The 24,791-nt window shown below is 64.5% G+C and overlaps 2 protein-coding genes across 2 annotated transcripts; one reads left to right on the top strand and one right to left on the bottom strand.

The window, feature by feature from the left end:
• Window positions 1-4,907: 4,907 nt before the first annotated feature.
• SMPD1 (sphingomyelin phosphodiesterase 1) lies at window positions 4,908-12,034 on the top strand. The gene is made up of 6 exons (XM_087720914.1): window positions 4,908-5,214; window positions 7,356-8,116; window positions 9,696-9,867; window positions 10,040-10,116; window positions 10,894-11,039; window positions 11,126-12,034. Exons 1-6 carry the CDS (start codon window positions 5,017-5,019, stop codon window positions 11,527-11,529), a joined length of 1,758 nt encoding a protein of 585 aa, XP_087577040.1. The 5' UTR covers window positions 4,908-5,016; the 3' UTR covers window positions 11,530-12,034.
• Window positions 12,035-12,381: 347 nt separating this feature from the next.
• Window positions 12,382-23,348, bottom strand: APBB1 (amyloid beta precursor protein binding family B member 1). The gene is made up of 15 exons (XM_087720913.1): window positions 23,198-23,348; window positions 21,654-21,746; window positions 20,620-21,241; window positions 18,658-18,818; window positions 17,426-17,482; window positions 17,256-17,338; window positions 16,801-16,864; window positions 16,365-16,502; window positions 16,076-16,203; window positions 15,144-15,258; window positions 14,793-14,877; window positions 14,217-14,300; window positions 13,562-13,677; window positions 13,270-13,446; window positions 12,382-12,995 (listed from the first exon to the last, which is right to left on the bottom strand). Exons 3-15 carry the CDS (start codon window positions 21,218-21,220, stop codon window positions 12,825-12,827), a joined length of 1,980 nt encoding a protein of 659 aa, XP_087577039.1. The 5' UTR covers window positions 21,221-21,241; window positions 21,654-21,746; window positions 23,198-23,348; the 3' UTR covers window positions 12,382-12,824.
• Window positions 23,349-24,791: the final 1,443 nt, after the last annotated feature.

Here is a 24,791-nt window from a genome sequence, read left to right as displayed (position 1 = left end):
ATATAAATGAAATAAATCCTAATCCTGCCTGGCCTGGGTGCGGCCTGGTGGCTCCATGACGACAGAAAGGCCTTCAGTTGCACAAATCGTGCCGGGCGGTGGAGGGAAAGTGCTCAGAGACACAGAACCCCAGAGCATCTCGTGGCCCACAGGCAAAACCTACACGGGGGCCAGGAAGTCACTCTGTGGGCGGAAGGGGGCAAAGGAGAGGAACAAGGCAGTTCAGTCCCTCCCTTTGCATTCAGTCTGTGGGCTGAGTTTATTTGGGGGGGGTGGGTGGAGCTTCATCCACTCGCTCAAGCCTTGGTCCCCTCATGCTTTGAAGGCTGCAGTGGGGAGCCGTGTTGGCTCTTCCTGGGAGCTTCAAGTGGCCCCGGGTGCCACAGAGCGGAGAAGGGTTGTAAAGCAGGGCTCTCCACGGCCCGGTCCACAGCCATCTGCTGGGCCGCAGTCCGTTCGGAACAGGGCCGCAGAAGTGGTGGGCAAGCGCCTGCACGCGTGCGCAGCTGCATTTGTGAAAGCGGCACATGCAGCACACGCAAGGGCCCCCCTCCTCCCCCATCTCTGCTGCTGCCAACGACGGGTGGGAGTTAAGGAACAGGGTGAGAAAACAGGGCTGTGATTCAATACCCAGAATGGGAAGAGGAACCTGCCTGGAGCGCTGGAGAACTTCTCCTTTCCAGCCCCGGCCTCCGACAGGGAAGGAACCAGCGAATGGAGCTCAGCCCAGCAGAGCCTGCCAAGCAGCGGCTGTAGGGCAGAAGGGAGACCTCAGGTAAAGTCTCATTCTAGGCCCAAAGTTTATGGGACGGCCTCAGCCAGCCCCCTCCCCTCCTCTCTTTCTCATTCAAGGCACAAATGACCGGGCGCAAATTATCCCCCTTTGGACACATTTTGATGAATTGACAAAATGGAAAGTAAATGAACAGAAGACTCCAAATCAAACCAATGTTTGGTCTGCCCCACCCTTTGCCTTCAAAACAGCCTCAACGCTTCAAGAAACCCTTGTGCGCCATTCCTGAAGGAACTGGGCGAGGTTCCTCTGAGGGGGCTCCAAACATCTGGGAGAACCAACCACAGATCCCCCCTGTGGATCTGCGCCAGGTCCTTCTGTCGTCAAGTGATAAAAATAAACCCTGTCTTAAAAGCATTCTTAATTCATGGCCTTTTTGCCCAACACCTGGGCATTTTTGCACAGGACTGTAAATCATCCAGGCCAGGAGAGACACAAGCCAACCCGTCTCTCTCAGCCCAACCTTCCCCACAAGGTGGTTATGGGGGGGGGGGAGAAATAGAAGGAGCAATGCAGAATAACAGAGTTGGGAGGGGCTCTGCAGGAAGGAGCATTAGTTTTATTCACTGCCTTGAGTTATTTATAAAAATAATAAAGGCAGGATTAAAAAAATCTTTCAAAAAGACAGATGGACTCAGTTACGGCGGTGATGGGACCAGGTTGGCAAGAGATGGTCCTCCGGGGGGAAATGTAAAGTTCCCGTGGTTCGTCCATGAGGCCAATGTGGAGAAAAGACACGGACACGAACTTTCTTGGGATGGAGCGACCCAGATTGGGGGTCTGAGAGCCCCTTTTATTGAGATAGGACAAAGGCAGGAGGAGCAGGTTAAAAACAGCCTGTAAAAGTACAATTTCTAATCTACTGCTTCAGGGAAGTTCTGCCTATATATGGTCAAATCCTGGGTGTCATTGGTAGGGCACATCTCAGGATGTTATGTTATGAACTATCAAGATGTTATGGGGTTTTAGGAGTTTGTTTTCTCCTGTGTGGTTCAGCGTGGCTCCGCATGCCCTGTTATGAACTGGGCCATGGGTGACCCACACCTACACAAGGAACTATATTACAACAGTAAAATCCATCTATGTGGCCCCTCGAGAGTCGATCTCAATGGCAGGTAATCGTGGCCGTCAACCTTTTTCCTGAGACGGACAAAGGACCCAGTTCTTGGTGGGGCAGCAGAAAAGAGAGACCGGAAAGAGTCCAGTCTGTGCTTCCACAGAGGCCGAGAGTGTTGAGGGACAGCGCAGCCAACAGAAAGCAAATGGAGCTCTTATCTGTCGGCCCCTGGGATAAGGATCTTCTCTCGGGGGGGTTTCTCAGGCTATAGAAAGCGGGTTGGGGGCTCCGTACAGGGTAGGCGCAATGCAGAGAAACAATCCCCTAATAATAAAAAAAACTACCAAGGAGAAGCCCCCCCCCCCAACACTGGCAGGGAAAGGCAGAGGGCAGAAGCAGGGAGCAACACCCCCCCCATTCCTCCCACTGGTGGGAAATAAGGACCTGGCTGAGAGCACCAAGGACCCCACAGGCCAAGCGCTCCTATGGGAGCCACGCGGGGGCCCCCAACGCTTCAGAATCCACAGCGGTGGAAGGAATCCGCCTGCAGGCAAAGCTGCCCCACGGATCCTCCTGCACCAAGGCCCAGGGCAACACGGCCGGCCCACCAGGGCCAGAGGCAAACCCCCCACAAACTGCACCTCTGGATGGAGACTGGCTCAACCAAGCGGCTGCAAAGGGATCCACAGATAAGGACTGTGGATGCTCAGACTAAATAAATCCCCCCACAGGTTTAGGGTACTGAGTGCTTGGGAATGCGCGAATTTGCCCTCCGCGATTATGTCATCGCGGTAGGGTCGCGTTTTTCCTTAGCGCTTAGAACGGCGCGAATTAGTCTTCGCGCTTATGTCTCCGCGGATAAGGGCTTCGCGGATTTGTGGTGGAACCCCCACGGATGGGCGTTGCTCGTTGCCGCCTTAGAAGCAGCACTGGAAACCTGAGGCGGTGAGGCAGAGCAGGGGAGCCCTCCGAAGCCTGGAGAAGGAGGCGATAGCAATAGCAATATAGCAATAGCAGTAGACTTATATACCGCTTCATAGGCCTTTCAGGCCTCTCTAAGCGGTTTACAGAGAGTCAGCATATTGCCCCCAACAATCTGGGTCCTCATTTTACCCACCTCGGAAGGATGGAAGGCTGAGTCAACCCTGAGCCGGTGAGATTTGAACTGCTGAACTGCTGATCTAGCAGTAGCCTGCAGTGCTGCATTTAACCACTGCGCCACCTTGGCGGCCACCACCATCCTCTCAGCAGACCGAGGTCCAACCAGGCCCAGCAGGAAGAGAACGCAGCAGTGCTTAGAAAGAGCCAGAGAATTACTGGAGGGCAGAGAGACCCTCTTTGGGTCCCAGTAGACGCCCAATGTGGAAGCTGAACCAGCTGACGGAGGGAGCCCTCAGCAGACTAAGCGAAACAGGCCGAATCATCAGAGGGGAAGAAGCGAGAGAGGAAAAGCCCTGGACTCGTCTTCCTTCCCGGCTTCTCTGGATGCCCCCGAATCAGAAACTGGGCCTAGGTTTCCACCCAACGGTCTGGCGACCGGCGACCCCAAGACACGCCCCACGGCCACAGAACTGACCGACTGGCCTGGGACGCCTCCTAGGAGAGAGCGAATATTCTACCCACAAAGCCTCCAGGAAAGAGCCAAGAAGAAGTTGAGATGAGGGTTCCTGGGGCGTCACAGCCCTCTTCACCTGCGTGGAGCCACAGGGCTGCACTGCACGCCTGACCTCCTTACACATCCTGAGTTCGAGATGCCCGGAGTCGTGGACCTGACCAGCCTTCGCCTCACGACCTGCTTTCAGACGGATGGACGCAGATGCCAACCGACCAGAGAGACGCCCACTCTCAGCATCTAGAAACCCTGGCTGCCCCCCCCCCCCACGCAAACAGAAATACGCAGCTGTGGATCTATGTAGGCCGGTATGCAGGTGGCGCCTTCCTCCTAATGGAGAAGAACCACCGGAGGAGACGCACGGAGCAATCAAGAGCACCTTCAAAGGAAGAATATTCACAAGGAAGAAGGAAACAACAACAGGCAGCCCTTCCTGGGCGGCCTCATCAGCAGAGGGAACAAATTAGGGAGCCTACGGAAAAACCACCCACGCTCACCCAGAGCCCCATCGCCAAAGCAGAAACTCAACCACCCACAAAAGGAAGCGGGTGTGTAAGGACATTATTCAGATGAACACAAAGGCACTGCAGCAACCCACAACCGCCAGAAAACAAGGGAAACAAGATGACCTGCACAACTGGTTGAAAGATAACAGGAACCCACAGACCTTTATCAGGAGCTCCCCCCCCCACCTCCACCTGCCCTGGGACCAGCCACCAAAAGGCAAGGGTGAAAGACATCTGGGCCTGGCAGAGGCATCCCACAGCCCTACTGTCTGCCGGGAGACCCGGAGCCCGCTTGGCCAAGGGAGGAGGGGTAGGGGCTCCCACCAGGCAGCCCCTCAAGGGCCACCAGGAGACCCAGCCGCCTCCCTTTCAGGGGAGGAAAGGAAAAGGCACAGAAGGGCCCAGAGGAAGCAGCCCCCCACCCCAGGCCAAGAGCAGCCCCATCAAGGAACGCCCGAAGGGAAGGACACCCACGACACACACACCCCGTCGGCCCAAGCCGCTGCAGAGAATAAGCAGGGCGCAAAGCCCCCCCCCCAGCGAGGTTAACTGGGCTGCGGGTGGAGCCTCTGCGAGGGGCCGCTCGGAGCCCCCCCCCGGGACCCCGAAGTGGGGAGACTCTCCGCTCTCCTTGCGAGGAGCCCCGCCGAAGGGAGGGTCGCGGGGGGGGGTCCTCTTTGGCGGCGGCCTCGGGGGGAGGAAGGGGAGACGCTCCGGGCCTCCTGCCTGCCTGCCTGCCTCCCCCGCGAGGTCCGAGGCGGGCGGGGGCTTTGGGCCGGGAGGGGCCGGGAGGGGAGGGCTGCTCTTCCCCCTCGGGGCTCCGCCGCGGGCGGGCGGGCAGAGCGCGGGCCGCGCAGCCCCCGAGGCCAGCCGGGCGGAGGCCATCTTGGGGGGCGGAGGCTCCAGGCCTCGCTCCGCCCGCCCGTCCGTCCTCCGCGGCGCCTTCCCTGCTGGGCGGCCGGCGGCCGGCAGTCAGCCGGAGAGGCGAGGGGAGCCCGGGCGGAGCGCCTCCCTTCTTGCGAGCTGAGCTGCCGGATCGGGCCGGGCGATGGCGGTGCGGCTGGTGCTGGCCGGGGCGCTGGCGGTGGCGGCGGTGGCGGTGGCGGCGGCGGGGCTGGCGGGGCCCCGGGAGAGCCGGGCGGCCCTGGAGAGCCTGCTGCCCGCGGCCGGAGCGCGCTTCGGCTGGACGAACCTCAGCTGCCCCGCCTGCAGGCTGCTCTTCACCGCCCTGGACGCCAGCATTCAGGTCAGCGCCCCGCTCCCTCTCCCCGGAGCCCCAGGCGTTTCCCCCGGTGGCCGAAGGGGCTTCCCGGGCGGGCGGGAGGCTTCCTGGTGGCAGCGGGGCCCTCCGGGGCTGGGCCGGAGAAGGTCCCGGTGGCCCCCTGGAGGAGGAGAAGGAGGAGGGGGCGGCTCTGGCCGGTGGGGAAGCCCAGGAAGTCGGCAGAGCCCGACGGACGCCCGTGGCCCCCTCCCCCTCCGAGGCTCGGAGCCGGCTTCCCTGAGAGCCCCCGGGCGGAGGGGCGGAGAGCGGGCAGGGACGCCTCTGACAGGCTGGGGAGACGCCTCCCCCCCCCCCCAAGGCTTTGGAAGCCTCCGGATCCTCCGGAAGGAAGGCATGCAGTCCGTGGACCCCCCCTCCCCCCCGTCCCCAGGACGTCCAGAGAAGGTTGGCATGTGCCAGCACAGCCTGTTCCGTCCCTCCGCCCCCCCCCAAACCTCCTGGAAGGGGTCAGAAGGGCTGCAAGACCGATGAGATCCTCCCCCCTCCTCTCCCCCCCCCCCATGCCAGAGCAGCTGCTGCGGGAGGGGCTGCCCTTGGGACCTCCTCTCCTCTTGTTGACCATTCCCAGCCACCAGAGGGTCACGAGCCAGGCAGCCAGCTGAGGAGGCTGGGCAAGGTCAGAGGGTTGGGGGCACACAGCCAGGGAGCTCCTGAGTCCACACAGCTCAGAGGTTGCCGCCAGGGAGTGTGTGCGCGCAGGCGCAACCTGGAGCTCCTGGGGAGAGAGGAGGAAAGAGAGGGCCCCTCCCAGGAGCTGCCCCCCCCTCCTCTTCTCCCCAAAGGGCATCCCCCCCCCTCCGTCCTTCCTCAGTTTCCCTTCAGTTTCTGCTGGCTTCAGGGTTGGTGGCCGGACTCCCAGGCCTGAGACTCTGGCGGGAGAAGGTCCTTTAACCCATCACACCACACAGGGCGGGGCTTATGGGAAAGTAGGAGGGGTTTGAAACTTTTGAGTTCTCTGTAAAAGTGATGCGGGTACAAATAAAGAATTGCCAACTCTTTTACATGCAGTATTTTCACAGCCCCAGATTGGGAGGGAGACCCAGGGAGGAGGGGAGGAGGGGGCCTTGTTCAGCTGGTTCCCCATCCCTCTGCTGCAGGGAAAGGAGACCCAGAGGATTTGCTGGGCTCCTCTCCCCTCTGCCCCTTGACTGTAGAGGCAGCCGCCGTGGCACAAAGCACCGGCCTCTGGTTGCACGGCTGGCTGGGTGGCACCTTCCTTCTTCCCCACCTGGTAGGCTGGCTTTGGGGGCCCCCAGGTGTCCTTGGCACCCCTCCAGGCAGCTCTGGCCGCTCACTGGCTCCCCAGGGCCCAGGCAAGCCTCAGGAGCAGGACTGGGGTTGGAGCTGGAGAACTGTGGCCCCTGTGCGTGGCCTGCTCTTCCGCTGAGGGGGCTAAGAGGGGCTGGGGGCCTGGGTGGGGCAGAGCGCATGGCCAGCTGCAGGGAAGAGCCAGGTAGCCCCTCGGAGGCTTTTCTTACCCCCCAAGGAGACTCCTCCGACGCTTCCTAGTGGTTGAGGTGGACACCAAGGGATGGAGGAGTCTCCCCGCACCAGAGCCTCTCCCCCACCCCAAGGGGCTCCGTGCCAGGAGGACCCCGGCAGGAATGTCGGAGGCGAGAGACGGCTGAGGCCTCAGGCAGGGAGATTCCCCCAGCCCCTCTTCTCCTTAGATCTCACAGGGTCGGCCTCCTCCGGGTCCCGTCCACCAGCCAATGCAACCTGGCTACCACCCGTGGTGGGGCCTTCTCTGGGCAGCTCTGGCCCTTTGGAACGAATTCCCCGCAGATATTCGGACCCTCACCTCTCTCCAGGCCTTCCGGAAAGCCGTCAAAACCTGGCTGTGCCGGCAGGCCTGGGGTTGATGAGTTCCCCTCCCCTCTCGACCTGTATGGCTGTGTGATTCTTGTTTATTTTAACCATGTGTAGAGTGTTCTATGTTCCCCCTTTCCCCCTCCGAGTTGTTCGCCGCCCTGAGTCCCTCCCGGAGAAGGGCGGCATACAAATAAACTAAATCTAAATCTCTGCCGGGGACATTTCCGGGGTGCTTCTGCAGTCCTGGCTCCCAACCCCCCAGGTGCTAACACCCCCACCCCTCTGCTTGGCAGCTGGAGACCAGTGTGGAGCACATCCAGCAGCTGGCGGTCAAGGTCTGCAGGACGCTGAAGCTGGCGCCCCCTGAGATCTGTCAGGAGATCATCCGCCTCTTTGGACAAGACCTGTTGACCGCCTGGGTCCGCTCCGTCCTGCGCCCGGCTGAGATCTGCGGCCTGCTGGTGGGCGCCCGGTGCGGCCACTGGGACATCTACTCCAACTGGAACGTCACCCTGCCCAAGACCCCCAAGCCTCCCGTGCGGCCCCCAGTGCCCCCTCCGCCCGGCGCCCCCACGGCCCGCCTGCTTTTCCTGACGGACCTGCACTGGGACCGGCAGTACACCCCGGGCAGCGACCCCGACTGCAGAGACCCCCTCTGCTGCCGTGGGGGGGAGCCGCGGGGCCCCGGGGCCGGCTACTGGGGCTCCTACAGCAAATGCGACCTGCCCCTCCACACCCTGGAGAACCTGCTGCAGCACCTGGCCTCCACGGGGCCCTTCGATGCCGCTTACTGGACGGGCGACATCCCGGCTCACAACGTCTGGCAGCAGACGCGCCAGGACCAGCTGCACGCCCTCACCACCGTCACCAGCCTCATCCAGAAGTACCTGGGGCCGCTGCCCGTCTACCCGGCGGTGGGCAACCACGAGTCGGTGCCCGTCAATGCCTTCCCCCCGCCCTACGTGCCTGGAAACCAGTCCTCCGCCTGGCTGTACGACGCCATGGCCGATGCCTGGCAGCAGTGGCTGACCCCCGAAGCCCTGCAGACCCTGAGGTAGGAGCCGGGGCCTGGCGGGCAGGGGTCCCCGGGAAGGCAGGGAGGGTGGGGGAGAATGACGGCTGCCCGAGGGACGTCGGGGGGGGGGGGGGGCAGAGCAGGCTTGGCCTGGGAGGATCTACTCCCCTGGGAGTCACGGCCGGGTGGGGGTCCAGGCTGGGACCAGATCCTCACCCGCCCTGCCCCATTTTCCAGGTGGCCTTGGCAGGAACCTGCCCTGGGAGTCACCCAGACATCACCGTCACCATCAGAATAAATAAAACTCCCCTGTCGCCACCGGCTCCAGTGGCCTCCCCCCTCCCCCCTCCCTTCCTCTGGCAGCTCTGATGTTTATTTCACTTCCCCCCCCTCCCTCCCCCCTGCGGCCCACAGCCAGAGCCCCCCCCCAGGAGGAAGGCCAGCAGGGGGAGCCAAAGTCCAGGACTCTGGATGTTAGAATTGTAGCGCCCCCCCCCCCCCCCCAGTCCCTTGGCTGAGCTGTTTGGCCGGGGAAATCCAGCGCTTGGTTTTGCCTCTGCTGACTGGGCTGGGTGCAACCGGCTCTCCTGGTTCTTCCTGGGCAGGAGGGCAGCCGCCTTCCTTCCTGCTCAGCAAAAGATCTGGCTTTGCCAGGCATGAGAATTAGGGCTGCCAGGTTCACCAGGTAGAGCCTCACAGTGGCGGCTGCTACGTTTCTGTGGCTGAGGAACAAGGCCATCCAACCTTGGACTCCAACTCCCAGAGTTCCTCACCTCCCCAGCAGAGGAATTCTGGGAGTTGAAGTCCACCGGTTGCCACCTGCTTGACCAGCTGTAGGTGATATTTTCTTCCCCTTCCCTCTGCCCTTTTATTTATTTCATTTATATCCCACCTTTGCTATTGTTATAAACCCCTCAAGGCAGCAGCCGACGTATCTAATATCTCTGCCTGTTTCCCCCACAACAGCAGCCCTGCGGGGCAGCTCGGCCTGCTTTTGTGACCCTTCTGTGGACGTATCTACAAACCTTTCTGCAGTGTGAAAGGCCCCCGGGGGCTCCCGCAGCTTTGGCTGTTTCCTTGCAGACGGTTCAGGGCCCCAACTGGGCAACCTCGTCGGTGGGAGACGGATTTCTCGGGGAGGGGGTCGGGGTGGGGCCCAGGGCGCGCCTGCATTCTGCCAGGGGTCCCTCGGAAAGTCCCTCCAGGCCCCCAGGGTTGCAATCGGGACGGGAGCCCCGCCTCCTTTGCTTGGCTCAGGGGTTCTGGTCCTGGGCGGGTGGCAAAGCCCGTGGCACCAGTCAGGCTGCCTCTGCCCCGGGACACAGACAGAGCTGGGCGACCGAGGCAGCTTCATGAAGGGTGGAGTTGAACCCCCAGAATTCTGCCCTTTGCTCTCGTGGCCCAGGGATTCTGGGAGTTGAGGTCCACAGTCATCACAGCTGCTGCTTGGAGGCCCAGGGGCTCCATTACTGGGGGGGGTCTCGAGCTCTGGGTGACGGTGATGGGACGAAGGAGAGCCTCCCCAAGGGTCCTCCCGGGAGAGGGGCAGGGGCCTGGGGGAGGCGGGATTTCTGAGAGGGCGGCCATCCCTGAGACTCTTCTGCCTTCTCCCTGGCAGGCTGGGGGGCTTCTATACCCTCCCCATCTGGCGGGGCCTCCGCCTGGTTTCCCTCAACATGAACTTCTGCTCCGAGGCCAACTTCTGGCTCCTGATCAACTCCACCGACCCGGCCGGGCAGCTCCAGTGGCTGGTGGGCGTCCTGCAGAGGGCGGAGGAGAGTGGGGAGAAGGTGAGCCGGGGCGGGCGGGGGTGGGGCCGGGCAGGAACTGGGGCAGGCCTGACCGGGTCGTTCCCAGAGCATGGGGTGGCCTCCTGGGAAGGCAGGGCAAAGAGCGAGCCCCCCGTCTCCAGAGGGGGCCCCTGCTGCTGCCCCACTGACACCCCCCCCCCATCCTCTGCAGGTCCACATCATTGGCCACATCCCTCCCTCCCATTGCCTGCGGAGCTGGGGCTGGAATTACTACCACATCATCAACAGGTAGGAAGCGCCAGCTGCCTTCTCTGCCCGGCCTGGCACCCAAGCATGGCACCTGAGCAAAAGGGCTTGTGCCAGGCTGAGTGCAGAGACTCCCGCAGGCCTCTTGCCCGTCCCAGCCTGCACAGTCGCTCCACGTGGGGGGGGAGAGGGGGGGGCTGAAGTCCTCTCAGGCTCCTTCCCCTCCATCGCTCAGGTCCCTCCCGCCATCACTGACTTTGCTTCAGCTGCCCCAGGCTCAGCCATGGCTGACAGTTGTTTCTGCCCTGATTCGCCGGGTGAGCAGCCCATCAAATCCCCCAGGTGGTTTCCTGAGTGATTCCTGAAGCGGAGTGGGGGGGGGGGCTTCCACTCCCAAAGCTAATGAGAACATGTTTTGTTTCGGGGGGGTGGGGGGGTGTTGGGGCCGGCTGGATTTTGAGCCTTGTTCACACAACCCAGGTAGCAGGTCAAGGCTGATGAGGAGCAGCTCCTAACGCCAGCCATGGTTTGAATTCTCACGGCTCAGGGGACTCTGCGGAGCCTCTTCCTCGTGCGGGAGGTGCACCGCAGCCTCTATAACCCCCAGAAGGGCTTGCCGGGGGAGGCTTCCCGCTTCTCAGGCCCAGAGCCGGAGACTTAAGGCATGGAATCCTAGGACTGGAAGTGCTCGGGGTCCTGGGGGCACCTCTTCCCGCCCGCCCCCCCCCCAATCTTCAGGGATTCCTGCTCAGCCTGTTTTGGCTGCCCATCCGGGGCAAAGCTGGGGAGTTCCCGGCTCAGGCCTGTCCCTCCCTGCAGGTTTGAGGGCACTGTAGCCGGGCAGTTCTTTGGCCACACCCACCTGGACGGCTTTGAGATGTTCTACGACGAGGAGACCGTTTCCCGTCCGGTGGGCATCGCCTTCCTGGCTCCCAGCGTTACTACCTACATCAGCCTCAACCCAGGTGAGGTGCTGCCCCCCTCTGCCCCCAGAGGGTCTGCTGCAGGGGCCCTTCCTGGGCGGAGACCCTAACCCCTGCCTGCCTTCCAGGGTACCGGATCTACCACGTGGACGGGATCCGCTCTGGCAGCTCCCACATGGTCCTTGACCACGAGACCTTCATCCTGAACCTGACGCAGGCGAACCAGCCCGGGGCCGTGGCTCGGTGGCAGCGCCTCTACGGGGCTCGGGAGACTTACGGGCTGCCCGTGGCCTTCCCGCAGGACTGGAACCAGCTCCTCGACCGCCTGCAGGCCGACGAGCGGCTCTTCCAGCACTTCTGGTACCTGCGGTTCAAGGGCCACCCGCCCGCCCAGCCCTGCGGGGACGCCTGCAAGAAGGCCACGCTCTGCGCGCTCCGCACCGGCCGGGCAGCCGATCCCAAACTCTGCCAGACCCTCAAGCTGCCCTTCCCGGAAATCCAGGCCTGGTGGCGGCAACAGCGGTTCTGCTAGCAGGGGCCAAGCCGAGGCCCCGGAGTGGCCCTGCTCTCTGGCAGGCTCTGTGGGCATGGGCTCGAGTTCCAGAGAAGCCCTACAGCCCTCCACACCACACCCCCCAGATGCGGAGAAGGCCCCAAGACTCTGAAGAGACGGAGGGGGGGCAGGCTGCCCTGTGCCTCTGCCGCTGCCCCCCATTGCTTGGCAGCTTCTCCTCCTCCGCCCCTGCTCCACCACCACCACCCTCTTGGTGGGGGCATGGAAAGCAGGCCTGCAAGACGTGGCCCCCCCCTGCTGCCCCCATGTATGAAGTGCCATCCGCAGAGGAGGAGCAGAGGCCCGGACGGCTGGGGGCCCCCTTGCCAGGACTCCTCTGCAGGGCTGCTCTGGCGCCAAGCAAAAGCGGGCAGGGTCCCTTCTCAGACTCTTCGGCCCAGCCTCTGCCAGCAGGGGAGGGGGCGCCCCCTTCTCTTCAGTTCCTCCTTCCCCCGGCAATAAATGGCTTCCTCCACTGGCAGAAGGCTCCTCTCTTGCCACCCCCCCAGCAGACATCGGCCGCTTGCCTGGGTGCTCTGGCCACGCTTGACCAGCTGGCTGCCCCCAAGCCCAGAGGACAGGCAGAGACGGGCACAGGCTCTTCCCGATGACTGGAGGGAGGGAGGGGGGAGCTCTGCCTTTCCTGCGCCATATCCCGGGAGGGGGAGGGGAGGCTGCCCTGCACCCCAGACCCCCCCCCCCAGTGCCCTGCCAGGCCCCCCATCATCCCCAGGACTGGGGACTCCAGCAGCCTCTGGGGTGGGGAGAGGGACGCTGGCAGATCCTCCCTCCCATGGCAAGACCACACCAGAGACGGACGGACGGACGGGAGGGGGGGGGAACAGAATTTATTGGTGGGTTAGTACAAGACAAACAGCAGAGGCAGCAGCTCCCCCCCCCCACTCTGCTGCTGGGCCAAAGGGGGGGTTGCTGGGGCCCTGAGCCCCCCCCCCCCCCGCGCAAGGCCAGATGCCAGCAAGGTCCTCAACAGCAGCCGCTGATTCCAGGGCTTGGGGAGGGGGGAGGGATCAGGCCGGGCAGCCGCCCAAAGAGGAGCCCTCCCCCTCCCTCTCCTCCCCCACCGGCATGAAGGTGAGACGCCCGTGGAGATCCACGCCGCCCTCGTCAACAGACCCCTGGCACCCATGCAGAAGACACACGCACCGCGCACGAGGGCAGGCTGGGCGCTGCGAGGCTGATGGCAGAGGCCAGGGGCACGGCTGGCATGGAGGGTCCGGCTGGGTGGGCAGGTGCCCCTTCCTCCTGCCTGGAGCTCACGGCGTCTGAGACCCCTGGTGCTTGGGTTGGAGGGTCCCCAGCAGGGCCTGGATGCCCTTCCGGACCGTGGAGCCCACGCGGCGAGCCACGGAGTCGGCAGGAGGGGCCGGAAGGCAGGAGCTGCTGGTGGACTGGGGCCGCGCGTCCAAGCATTTCTGGTAGCGGAGCTGGAAAGGAGGGATGAGGAGGGTGACGGGGGGGCACGTAGGGCACAGGATCCCCCCAGCCACACCCTGTGAGCGCCCTTCTACAGCAGGGAACGGATGGACGGGGGTGGTGGGGGTGGTGGAGGTTAGGCACCGGTGGGATGGATTGCTCAGGGAGGGGGGGGGGCAGGAATGGCCGGCCAGCAGATTGCAGAGAGCCGGCAAGGTCAGCTTTTGGCAACGTGGCAGAGCCTCTGCCAAGCGGGGGGGGAAGACAGGAGCCCCTCGAACTCACCATGCAAGCAGCCTGGACGGCTTCGCTCAGCCCCGCAGCGTTGGGCTCGCACCAGATCATGTGGCAGGAGAAACTGCCGGCGGCAGCAGCCATGATGAAGGCGAAGGAGCGGGCATCCTTCCCGATGCCCATGAAGGAGAGGAAGCGCACGCGGCACTCGCACAGCACGGTCTCCGTCTGCGGGGAAGGCAGGAGTCGGGAGAGACCCACAGAGAGCGGGGGGGGGGGCCCTCCCATCCCTGGCTCTGAAGGCCTCGTCCCCAGCTGCCCCCGCCAAGCACGCCCTCCTCACCTGCTGATGGGTGAGGGTGAGGGTGGCTGGTGCCACGCTGAATTGGGCGGGTGCCCACTGCTCCTTGCTGCCGGACGACAGGGCCGCCTCCAGGGCGCTGTTGATGACCTCCATGCCTGGAGAAGCAAAGGGGCCAAAGCGGGTGATGAAGCCCTCGGAGGCCCCAGCAGCAGCTAAGCCAGGACGATGGTTCCGGTTTCTGGGAATGGCTGCGGGTGAGGGAGCAGCAGAGCATCTCCACCCAGGAGGCCGGCCTGGGCCCCCTGCGGGCCTCCGATCCGGGGGGGGGCGATGGGAAGGAGGCTGCCCACAGGGGCTCTTTCCGCTCCCTGAGCTGCAGAAGGAGGACTTCCAATCTCCGGGGGAGACAGGGGATCTGATCTGCCGGCCTTCCTGCCTTAGGGGAAGCCGAGGCCGGAGGTCCTGCCAATGCAGCGGAAGGAAAGACCCCCCCCCTGGCCAAGGGGGCCCTGTGCAGGGAGGGCGGGGGGGAAGGGAGGGGCAGCCCAGGGGCTGAGGAGCACGCAGAGACGGGGAGGGGGCCGGGGAGGGCCTGAAGGGGAGGGGGTCAAGATGGAACCGGTCAAGGCTGCTGCTGCTGCTGCCCTTCCTCCTCTTGGGGTCTCTGTCCCCCCTCCCCCCAGCCCACTCTTACCCACGGGCTTGGCCACGGAAATGCTCCCCAGGTAGGAAACCTGGAATTTCTGGACCGATTCACTTTTGGGTGCTGGAAACTCAACTGGAGGAGAGAAAAGGGGAGCAAAGGACAGACCTCGGGGAGTCCTTGACTTACGACTTAGCAACCGTTCAAAATCGTGAGAGACCCCCTCCCCCCACTTTCACCCATCCCCCGGCCACCCCAGTGCTCTCTGGGAGCAGCCCTCGAACCCAGGGCCCCCCTTTCTGCTTTGGGCAAAACTGCCGCTTCCTTTGAGGGACGAGTGGCTCCACTTAATGACCCCTGTGGGGTCATTTTACAGCTGCCACAATGAGTCATAAAATCAGGTCAGTTGCACGATGGCCCACTCTATGACTCACACAACCTTAATTGCTCAACAACGGTTGTAAGCCGAGGACTTTCCTGAACCTTCATGGCTGCCCCGCCGCCCACCAAAACCCCCAGGGTGAGTGCAGGCCCCCTCCCCCCCCACGAGAGCTTTGCACCCCAGGGGAGGGCTGCCACACAGAGCCCCCCCCCCTCCTGGCCCTCCCCGTCCTCCCCTCCCCCTACCTTGGAAGGGGATTTCGACCATCTTGGAAGGGTCCAGGGAGAGGCCCCGGAGGGAACTCTGGGCGCTGTGCCGCTCTGTCGCCATCTAGAGGAAAGGAGCAGGTCACCCCCGGGGGCCGATCCTGCAACTTCTCCCCCACGGCCTTAGGACTGGGGGGCGGGGGGGGGGACGCAGTGGGCCTGAGGAGGGTTCCTGGCCCCAGAGGGAGGCCACCCCTCGTGCCTCCCTTTCCAGGAGCTGCATAGGACACCCCCTGCGGAGGAGCCGGAAGGGAGGGGCCGGAAGGGAGGGGGCGAGCGGCCAGAAGGCCCCCGAGGAAGGGGGGGCGGTGGGGGAGGGGCGGCCCTGACCTTGGAGCAGATTTCGTGGAGGCTGCTGGCGATGTCCTTGGCAGGGGCATCGCACCAGAAGACGTGGCACTTCAGCATCTGAGCCAGCTGGTCTTGGGCCACGTAGGCAAACGCCCTGCAGGGGACGCAGAGGGTCGGCGTGCCAGGTCAGCGCTGGGGAAAGCCCCTCCGGCGGGCAAGTGGGGAGGCTGCCAAGCGGGCACTGGGGGCAGCCATTCCAGTGTCCCTCCCAGCAGGGGAAGCTGAGCGGAGGGGCTGGGGAGGGGTGTGCAAGGCTTACCTCTCCCTGGTCCCGGGGCGAAGCAAAGGAAGAGAAGGGGGGGCACCAGAGGATTAGCAGGGGGGCCTTGCCCCCTCCCCCCGCCACTGCCCTGATTATGTCAGCCCCGCTGTGGGCCGCCAGGAGCCCCAAGGAAGGCACCCATCAGTCACTCAGCTCTCCCTCTGACCCGGGGGCCGTGGGGGGGGGGGGCAGCCAGTCAGTGGCAGCAGCAAGGCGCCAAATAGAGGCCAACTGCTCCCCCCCCTCGGTCCTGGATTGGCCCATCAGATCCGGCCATCAGAGCTACTACAAGATCCCCCCCCCTCATTCAGTGTCGTCCATGGGGAGCCCCCACCCCACCCGAGACTAGAGGGGGAGGGACTCTCTCACAGAGGGAGCCAAAAGTCCAGGCTGGTTTGGACTGCAGGTCTACGCAGCCCCCAGACTCTGGGAGGAGACCCCAGCCCCACTGCCAGGCCAGCCTGAGAGGCGGGAGGTCTTGGGGCTTCCCCAGATGCCCCTCAAGGGGGACACGCGCTTCCCCAGGGGGCTCAGCCGCCACCGGCCTCCTGTGGAGCAGCCCCACCCAGGAGGAGGGTCAGCTGGCCTGGGCTAAGGATCCTCCAGGGAAGCCCCCGCCCAGCAGCCCCCTGGCACCACGGCCACCTACCTTCCACTGTCCCGCCCGACGCCCCAGACCCGGATGGCCGAGATAGGCAGGCAGTGCAGCTCCCTCTGCTCCTGCGGCTCCAGCAGCTTCAGCCGCTCCTCCTCCAGCACCAGCAGCATGGCCTTGCCCTGGGGGGGGGAGGGAGGGAGGGAGGGGGAGAGCTGCCAGTCCCCCACCCCCCTCAGGCCCTCAGGGCTCCCCTCCCTCAGCCGGCCCAGGCTCCCCATCGGCCTCTGCCCCCCCCCCAGGCCTGGCTGCTCCCCTGCCCTCCTCCCCGCCAGCCGCTCACCTCCGCCCAGGAGCCCCCCAGGGCCAGCTCCCGCCCGGCCAGCTGCCGGATGCAGTTGTTGACGGCCATTGCGCTCCGGCCGGGGGCCAACTCCTCCTCAGCCATCTCCACCCAGCCCAGTGAGTGGACGGAGAAGCACTGCGGCAAGCAGAGGAGACACGGGTGTCCGGGGCGGAAGCCCTCCCCAAGGAGAAACTCTCCCCCCCCCCAGGTGAAAGTGGCAGCGGGGTTACCCCGGGCTATGCCTAGGAGGGGGCACCACCAGGTGTCCCTCCCTGGAGCCTCCCCCGCTCAGGCCATTCACGGAGGGTGGAGCCCCCGGCCCAATTCCTGCTCCCCTAGGCCTTCGGATCCCCAACAATTGGGGGGCGGTGAGGGGGGCTTCCTCCTGTGGCCCAAGAGAGCCTGCCAACCTCGTGGCACCGGGCAGCTTTACCTTCGATCCCGGGGAAAGTCCCAGCAGCCCGGCTGCTTCCTCCCCTCCGGCTTCCAGGGAAGAGCTGGAGGAGAAAGGGGGCTCTCAGTTGGGCTGCCCTTCGACACGGCCCCCCTCCGCCCCCCAGGGACCACCCACACCCAGGAGCCTCAGGCCAGACACCCCCCCCCACAGGCGGCAGATGTGCAGACACAACCTGATGCCCCCCAAGAGGGACCGAAAGAGCCCTGGAGGCAGGGTGGGCCCCCAGCCTGGCAGTGCCCCCAACCCTTCTCCCCATCCTCCCTCCCTGCTCTGCGGTGAAGGGAGGTGCCAGGTGGCTTCTGATGCAGGGATGTTGGCGGGCAGAGGCCATCTCCGCTTAGGCCTCCACAGGGTCTCTGAACTATGCCGGACCCCCGAGGGAGAGCCCCTCCCACGGCCACAGGACAACCCCCCCCAAAAAACACACTCACCGTACGCCGGAAGACGCCAAGGCTGAGCTGGGCGGCCCCTCATCCAACGGGGAGTCGGGGGTTGCCCCCTCTGGCGGCACCTCCTGGGGGAGGAAGGCCATTAGGAGCAGCCGAGCCCCACCCACCACCACTCCTGCCCCAGCGCGCCCCCCCCCCCGGCCCAGACTCACTTTCCAGAAGTCTGGATCGGGAGCTGCCTCCGTCTGTCCAAAGTCCATCCAGGTGAGCTGCAGGGAAGGTGGGGGGTGAAGAGTGAACCCCTCCCCCAGCTGTGTCCCTGCTAGGCTCCCCACATCAGCCCTTCCCCCAACGCCCCCCCCCCCTCCGGCTTCCAAGAAAGCCCCTCTGGCAGCCCCCTCCTCCTGCCCAGCCCAGCCCAGAGGGTCCACTGGATGCCCAGCCTGGTCTGGAGAGGACCCATCGTTCCCTTCCGGAAGGAGCTGTGTGGGCAGAGGGGAGTTGCTGCCACGGGAGGGGATGCTCAGTCCAGGCCTCCCCAGGAGCACAAGGGCCGCGCCCACCCTCCACCCCCCCGTGAGGGGGAAGAGCATCTCCCACCTTCCAGGCTTACAGGAACCACAGCGACTGTGCAGGGGGGTCCCAGGGAAACCCTCCTGCCCCCCCCCCCACAGCTGCCAGCCACGAGACCCAGAGTCGCTTGGGGGGAGGGGATGCAGCCGGAGGCCTTGGGAGACGGGGGGGGGGGTGCGTGCCTTGGAAGAGCAACGCCAGAGGCTCCCAGCTGCGCACACACACACACACACACACACCCCACTGCTGCTCAGAGCAGGAAGCTGTGCGGAGGCTCCCCCTTTGCAGGGGGGCCAGCCAGGGCCCTCCTTGGACTGGGGCCACAGAGTGGAAGTGCCGGCTGCCATGGCCTGGCTGGGTTCACACAGACGCACCCCCCCGGCAGCTGCCATCCTGTACCTGGTGTGCCCAGCCCTGCCCTCCTGAGCACCAGTCCTGGGTAGCCTTTCGGCTGCTGCTGTGACCCGGAGCCAAAGGTTCGGTCTGGTGGCTCAGGAGCCCAGGCGAGAAACCAGGCGACTGGGAGTCCTAGCCCCGCCTCAGGCATGAAAGCCAACCAGCTGGGTGACTCTGGGCCAATCACCAGGAGACTGGGAGTTCTAGTCCTGCCTCGGGGTGTCTCCCCCAATGCGCCTGGCAAGGTGAGGAGGGGTTGGTGGGGAAGGAGGAGGAGGAGGAAGGACTGTCCGATGTTTGCTGCTTTGAATTATTTAAAATAAATAATAAAGTCTGGATGAAAATCGAAGTAAGTAAATCCCCAGCTCCTTTGATGTCCCTCAGATCCGAGGGGGCCCAGCAGGACGGTCCAACCCCTCGCCCCCCCCCACATGGCCAGGGGTCCGAGGAGGGCCCCTCCCCCGCAGCCTCTCACCTGTGTCTCCCGGGTGGGGGTGTTTCCTGCCGAGGGGGGCTCCCATTGGGTGGTCCCGGTGGGGATGTGCCAGTAGTAGGTGCCGGAGGTGTCCTGGACCCTCATCCATCCGGCTGGGAGGTCGGAGTCCGTCTCCAGGGCGTTGCACAGCCAGAAGGACTCTGCCAAGAGGAGGAGCCGGGTGGGTCCCTGGACGGCTCTGGGCCTCCCCCAGGCAGGGCTGGGAAGCAGCCAATCCTGCCAGCCCAGGAGGGAGGCGGCTGGGGAGGCTCAGCCCAGCCTGGGAAGAAACACGTTAAGCCCCCCTCCCCTCCGCTGCCCCCCTCCCCGGCAAGGAGCCTCGACCGACGTGGAAGACCCTCCTGCCCCCCCCCCGGCCCTCTTCCTGCTTCTCGCCTTGGCAGGCAGCCCCCACCCCAACCCCATGCAGATGCTTGCGTGCCCCCGTCCAAGGCCTGGGCTTCATTGTGCCACGAGGCTCTCCAGGCGCTGCTGCCCCAGGCAGGCCGGGGATGATGGACTCGGTGCTTATTTCCCCAAACACCCCCACCCCACCCCCTCCGGCCTTACTGGAGCCCAAACTGCCCATCAGCCAGGGCGGCTGGGGAGGAAGCAGGCAGGGGTCCCCTGTCAACTCCTCCTGCCAGCCCTGTCCCATCCCCACAGGTGGCAGAGGGGCCCCTGGCTGCCCACGCCAAGCCCATCTCTCCACACGGAGCCCCAAAGGCCCCCCCGGAGCCCGCCAGTCTTCCCGCCTCCTCTTGGACAACTCTGGTCTGCAGTGGGGCAGGCAGAGAAGAGCCCCCGGCCTCCTTAGCCACCCCCTCCCCACCCCAGCAGAAGAGCCCCCACTCCCTCCCCCCCAAAGGCCAAGGCCAGCTGAGAGCCCTGGGGGAGGGAGGGCCAAGCCAGAGCAAGAGGGGCTGCAGCCAAGAGTCACAAGAAAGGGAGAGAGGGGTTTTGCCCCCTAAGCGCCCCCTCCTCAATTCTGTGGCTGATGGGACCTCCCCTCAGGACCCCTGCCCCCTCTCTGCGCCCAGCATAAGACAGAAAGCGAAATTAAAAGTACAGTCATGGCATTATCTCATCCTTAATTTCCCTTTCACCCCGCCCCCACCCGCCATACTCCCTGCCTCCTTCCTCCGGCCTCCCCAGCTCCCCCTAGCCCCTCCCCCTGCCCACTGGCACCCCCTCCCCTCCCCAGGAATAAGGGCTGCTGCAGCACAGCCAGCGGGGGGGGGGGGGATGCCCTGTAGCAGAAGCTCTTCCTGCAGCCTGACATAAATCTTCCACAGACTTAAACCCAGGATAATTTAAATAGCTGCCCCAGGCCTGCCCCCCCCCCTGCAGCCCCGGGGCCCACCAGCCTCTCGCCAGTCCACATCGCTCAGCCCACTCCCCGTCCAGCCCGAAAGCCCCCCTTCCTCCTCCAAGGCGAAGTGCATCTCAGCGGCAGGCGAGAGCAGCAGCAGCCGGGCTCCCCCAGGGCCGAGAGGAGGGGGGGTGGAAAGCCTCCCCTGCCCGTGGGAGGCTGCTGGAGAGAGCCACAGCTGCAGGGGGCAGGATCAGAAGCAGCATCCCAGGGCTGGTTGCTGGGCACTGGGCAGTCCCTGGGGACGACGGGCGGGTGACATCACAGCTCCCCCCCTGGGGGCCTTCGGAGCCTAGCTGAGCCAGTGCAGGAGCAATGCTGCCAATTGACTGGGGGGGGCATATTAGAAAGCAGCCCCAAGCCGCCCAGCACACCCCCCAACCCAGAACCTCTGCGCTTGCCCTCTGAAGATTTCCCAAGGTCTGTTTCAACAGGCATGGGGCCAGAGGTGCTCCCCCCCCTCCCATTCCCTCCTCCCAGCCACCTGGTTCTGCTTGGCCCAGGCAGGTGGCCTCTCTGCCATGGGGGTCCCCCCCCCCAGCAAGTCACGGATGGCCCCTTGCTCTGCTTCCCCACCCCCAGTGACCCACCGGCTTCATCCAGGGAGCTGCCGGTGGGGCTGCCCTGGCTGAGGGTGGCCCAGCTGGAATCTTCGTCGCTGGCGGTGCTGTTGCGGGTGGCAAAGAGGAGGCTGGCGCTGCGTCCTTGCTCCCCCCGAGGCAGTGCCCACTCTGAGCTCTGCTCCGACTCAGTCACAGGCTCACTCCGGACCGGGGTGGAGCCTTCCTCCTCCTCCTCCTCCTCCTCCTCCTCCTCCTCCTCCTCGTCTTCCTCCTCCTCCTCCTCCTCCTCCTCGGCCTCCTCTGGGCCCTTGGCCTCCTGCCCCGTCAGCGGGACCAGCAGCGTGCTCAGCTCCTTGCTGGGAAGGCTGAGTTCGTTGCGGTTCTGGTCACGACCACGCTCCTCCGCCTGCCGCAGCTGGTTCTGCCCTTCCTTCCTCCATTTGCTGTTGGAGGGCTCCTCCGCGGAGGGCGGCAGCCCCAAGATGCTCTGCAGCTCCCCGCAGCTGTAGGCGCAGCGCCCCTTGTGTGGCAGGACCGGCCCCCCCGGAGGGGCTACCAAGGCCAGGCTCAGGCCCAGGCAGCCGTTGTCGTTGGCCAGGCCGCTCCTCTTGCTCAGCGAGCTGGACATGGTGCTGGGAACAGGGGAAGGCTGGCGGGCGGAAGCAGCCGGTCACGAGAGAGAGCAACCCCCATGCGCCCCCTCACCACTCTCCTTGGGGGGCAGGGGTCCCCCTAGGCCAGCAGGGCCCTGACTATGGCTGGCTGCGATTGGTCAGCGTAGCCTCTGCCCCCCCCCCTCCCCGTAGAGAGCAAGGAGCCAAACTCCTCCTCGGGTGGCCCAGCTGGGCCTTCAGCTGCTGGAAGGGAAGCCGGGGAGGGATTTTTGGAGCCGGCCAAAGATGAGGGGCGGGACGGAGCAGTCCTGGGGCCCAGAGAACCCCCTCAGGACCATCCCATCCTCAGCACCAGCTGGCCCAAAGCTCTGGGCTGCTCTGCACAAGCCCCCCATTCCTGCCCCCCAAGTCAAGGCCTGACTCCTGCAGGACCTGAGCCGCGCTTACCGATCCTGGGCCGGAGGGAGAGGAGCGCGGCTACATGTCTCCGGGGAACCCGGGTGGGGGGAAGTCCAAGGAAGGCCAGGCCACATTCAGCTCCTGGGAGCAACGGGGGGAGGCAAGGGGGGTCAGTCCACCCGGGCAGCCCCAGGGCAGAGGACCAGCCAGAGGGCCCCTCCCCCCCTGCTCTGGTCTCCTGAGTCTCCTCTGGGGGCTGGTGGGGGAGGGCTCGTTTGCTCCCCACCCCTGGCGGTTGGAGGGAAGCTCTGAGATGGACCCAATCCGAGCCTCCAAGTGCCCCCCTTAAGGGCAGCCTCCCGGGTGAGGGTGAGGCCCATTTTGCCTCTTGCCATGTCCCACAGGGGCCGGGGGGGGGAGAGGGGGGGAGGGCTGCTCTGGCCTTGCCCTCCTCCCCTTCAGCTGGGAGCCTAGGAAGGAAGCAGCAGGGAGCCTGTCAGTCCTCCCTGGGGCGCTCTGCTTCTCTTGGGGAGCACTCCAGGTAAGTGGCTGTGTGGCAGCACCCTCCGGCCCACCAGCCCAGCCCAGCCCTGGCCCCCTCCTGCCAGGGGCCGAGCCGACGTTTTTGGGGCCAGGAGATGCCGCCAAGGCTGCTCTCAGCCAGAGTTCCCTCTCCGGCCCAGAGGCAGCAGGGAGCACTTGAGACGGAGCCCCCCCCCCCCCTGGCACCCACAGGGGGTCTAGGACAGTTCCCCCCACAGCTGACTCACCTGGGCCAACTTGCCCTGGGACGAGACTTACATGAAATGAATATCAAAGAAATGGTGGAATACAATCATTAAAGAAATGATGCAAAAGGATGGAAAAATGAAAATTGAAGGGCAAAAATTAAAATGTTTTTTGATTTATTTTAAATTATTAAATTGAATTGTTCAATTGTGCGAGTTGGCCGGAGTGAGTCGGCCCATTCTGGACCCACGGAGGGAGCTCCAGCCCTTTGCTGATCTGGGTCCCCTTGGCTCCCTCTGGCTCCCTTGCAACCCATTCCAGGTGGGGGGGGGTTCCACTTCCTTGAGCCCCGGGAGGGTCTGCAGCCCCCTCCCCCAGGAAGGGCTCCTGCTTCCTCCCTGAACTCTCCCCGGCTCCCTTTCGCCCCGGGGCCTGGCGCTCAGAGAGGCCATCTGGACGGGCCCGGGGCGCTTGCCTGTCCCACCTGGGCCTCCCCACGGGCCTCCCCTCCCCAGCCTGCGTGCGGCCTTGAAGGGGCCCCCGAGCCCTGCGCCCGGCCGCTGACAGCGTCGCCAAGAGCGCGGCCGCAAGCTGGGGGCCCGGCCGCCTTGCCTTCTCAGCCCATCGCCTCCTCCTGGCCGACCCCCCCCTTCTGCGGTGGAGGGCCGGGGGAGCAGGTGGCCGGGCCGGAGCGGGGAGGCTTTGGCCGCGGCTCGCTTGGTCCGGCGGGGAGGCCGTTGCCCTGCCCGGCCCCTCCCGCGCCCCACGGGCTCCAGGCTCAGGCCGCCCGCATCCGGTTCCGCCTCGTCGGGCGCTCCGGAGACCCCGCCGCCCCCGCCGCCCGCCCGCCCCGCGCTGGGTACCTGCAGCTGCAGCGACGCTTTCGGGAGGATGGAGATGGCGGCGGGGGGGGGCTGAGTGGGGGGGGAGGCGTCGTTTCCGCTTCCGAGACCGAGCGGCCCCCCCGGAGGGGGTCGGGGACGGCTGGCCCGGCGGAGGAGCGGCGGCGGCCGCGGGGAGGGAGGCGGCGCTGTCCTCAGCACCTTCCGCGGGAGGGAGGGAGGGAGGGAGGGAGGGAGGCGGTCCGGGCGCCCGACAAGAAGCCGGCCAGGGAGGGGGCTGCGGGCGGGCGAAGGCGGCTCCCCAGCCGAGTCCGGGACGGGCGCTGAGCCTGGGCGAGGCCGGAGAGGGCGCCTGCTTCCTTTGCCCGCACGAGCCGACCTCAGCCCAGCCACCGTCGTCGGCCCGCTTCCCCTGCCTGCCAGCTGCCTGGCTCCGGTTCTCGGCCGGGCAGGCAGGGGCTGCAGGCAGGGCTCATCTTCCAAAGGCGGCCCCCAGATCCCCCGAAGGCGCCCTGGGGCTCAAACTGGGCAGCTGTGGGGGCACCAAGGAGAGAAGGTGCTGGTCGGGGGGGGGGGGCATTGTGGCCTTAGAATCCTAGGCCAAGAAGGGACCGTGGACGTGGCTGTCAGGAAAGTCCCCCTTCCTTCTAGGCTGGATTTGTCTTTGATGATCTCCCCCCCTCCCCCGTTGCCTCCCGTCCGGCCCCCAGGTGCTTTGGAGACTAGGTCGAGCCCCTCTTCTCTGTGGCAGCCCCTCAAGTACCAGAAGAGCCACCAGACCCCCCATTCCGAAGAACAGAGTCTGGAGGCTTTCAAGAAGAGGCTGGAGGCTCCTCGTGGGAAATGCTTGAGCAGGGGTTGGACTAGATCAGCAGTTCTTCACCTGGGCCATATCGCCCCCAAGGGGACGTTTTCATTTTTCAGGGGGGCAATGGAATGAAAAGGGGTGACAAGGGGGGCGAAGGAACGGAAGGTGGGGTGATATGGGGGCGATGGAGCAAGAAGTTTTGGGGACACATTTGATACTTTTTTCGTACAGTGAACCGCTGTATATCTGTCGTACAAAAACATCAGATCGCTCGATATTAGTGGATTGAACTGTGTTTGAAAAGGTTCCTCCAGCTGGCTTCAGTGCAGAACGCTGTAAATATGTGACTACGCATCGCTCATCTTCCTGCGCGTTGTGCAGCAGCTTCTCTCGCTCTACCCATACAGTGGTGATGGAGTGGTGATGGAGTGATGGAGGAGTGAGCACTTCTTTCGAAACGTCGCATGCTGAGTGGCTGCCCCTGTGGTGTCAGCTGTAATGTCAACGTAACTGTTGAAACTAGGTTTATCGACGTCCACGCGTGTTTTATAGGGTTCCAGTGCAGCCAAAAACTTAATTTGCAGTTAGTGCCTTTCATTTGGAAGACCTCTCAACATGGCCCAGAAGAGGAAGCGTCACCAATATTCGACGGAATACCTAAAATTGGGGTTCATTCCATCTCCTTCCAACGTGCAGCTTCCATTTTGTCTTCTTTGGGAGAAAACATTTTCAAATGAAGCGATGAAGCCTTTCTGACTGAAAGACCATTTGGAAGAATTCATTCGGATAAAGCCAACAAACCGCTAT

Source organism: Thamnophis sirtalis, unplaced genomic scaffold (genome assembly GCF_051295495.1).
Source record: "Thamnophis sirtalis isolate CommonGarterSnake01/CBP01778 unplaced genomic scaffold, rThaSir2_p1.2 scaffold_8, whole genome shotgun sequence".
Taxonomy (NCBI): Eukaryota; Metazoa; Chordata; class Lepidosauria; order Squamata; family Natricidae; genus Thamnophis; species Thamnophis sirtalis.
The sequence above is the reverse complement of the archived record's forward strand: the minus strand, read 5'-3'. Positions and strand labels throughout refer to the sequence as shown.

Bases quoted from the DNA above. Each gene is read 5' to 3' on its own strand.
- SMPD1 (XM_087720914.1), top strand. From the start codon at position 5,017: ATGGCGGTGCGGCTGGTGCTGGCCGGGGCGCTGGCGGTGGCGGCGGTG. The intron at 10,117-10,893 runs GTAGGAAGCGCC...CCCTCCCTGCAG, and splicing joins TACTACCACATCATCAACAG to GTTTGAGGGCACTGTAGCCG. The intron at 11,040-11,125 runs GTGAGGTGCTGC...CCTGCCTTCCAG, and splicing joins CTACATCAGCCTCAACCCAG to GGTACCGGATCTACCACGTG.
- APBB1 (XM_087720913.1), bottom strand. From the start codon at position 21,220: ATGTCCAGCTCGCTGAGCAAGAGGAGCGGCCTGGCCAACGACAACGGC. The intron at 17,483-18,657 runs GTGAGAGGCTGC...CCTTCCCTGCAG, and splicing joins CCCCCACCCGGGAGACACAG to CTCACCTGGATGGACTTTGG. The intron at 14,301-14,792 runs GTAGGGGGAGGG...TCTCTCCTCCAG, and splicing joins GGTCGAAATCCCCTTCCAAG to TTGAGTTTCCAGCACCCAAA.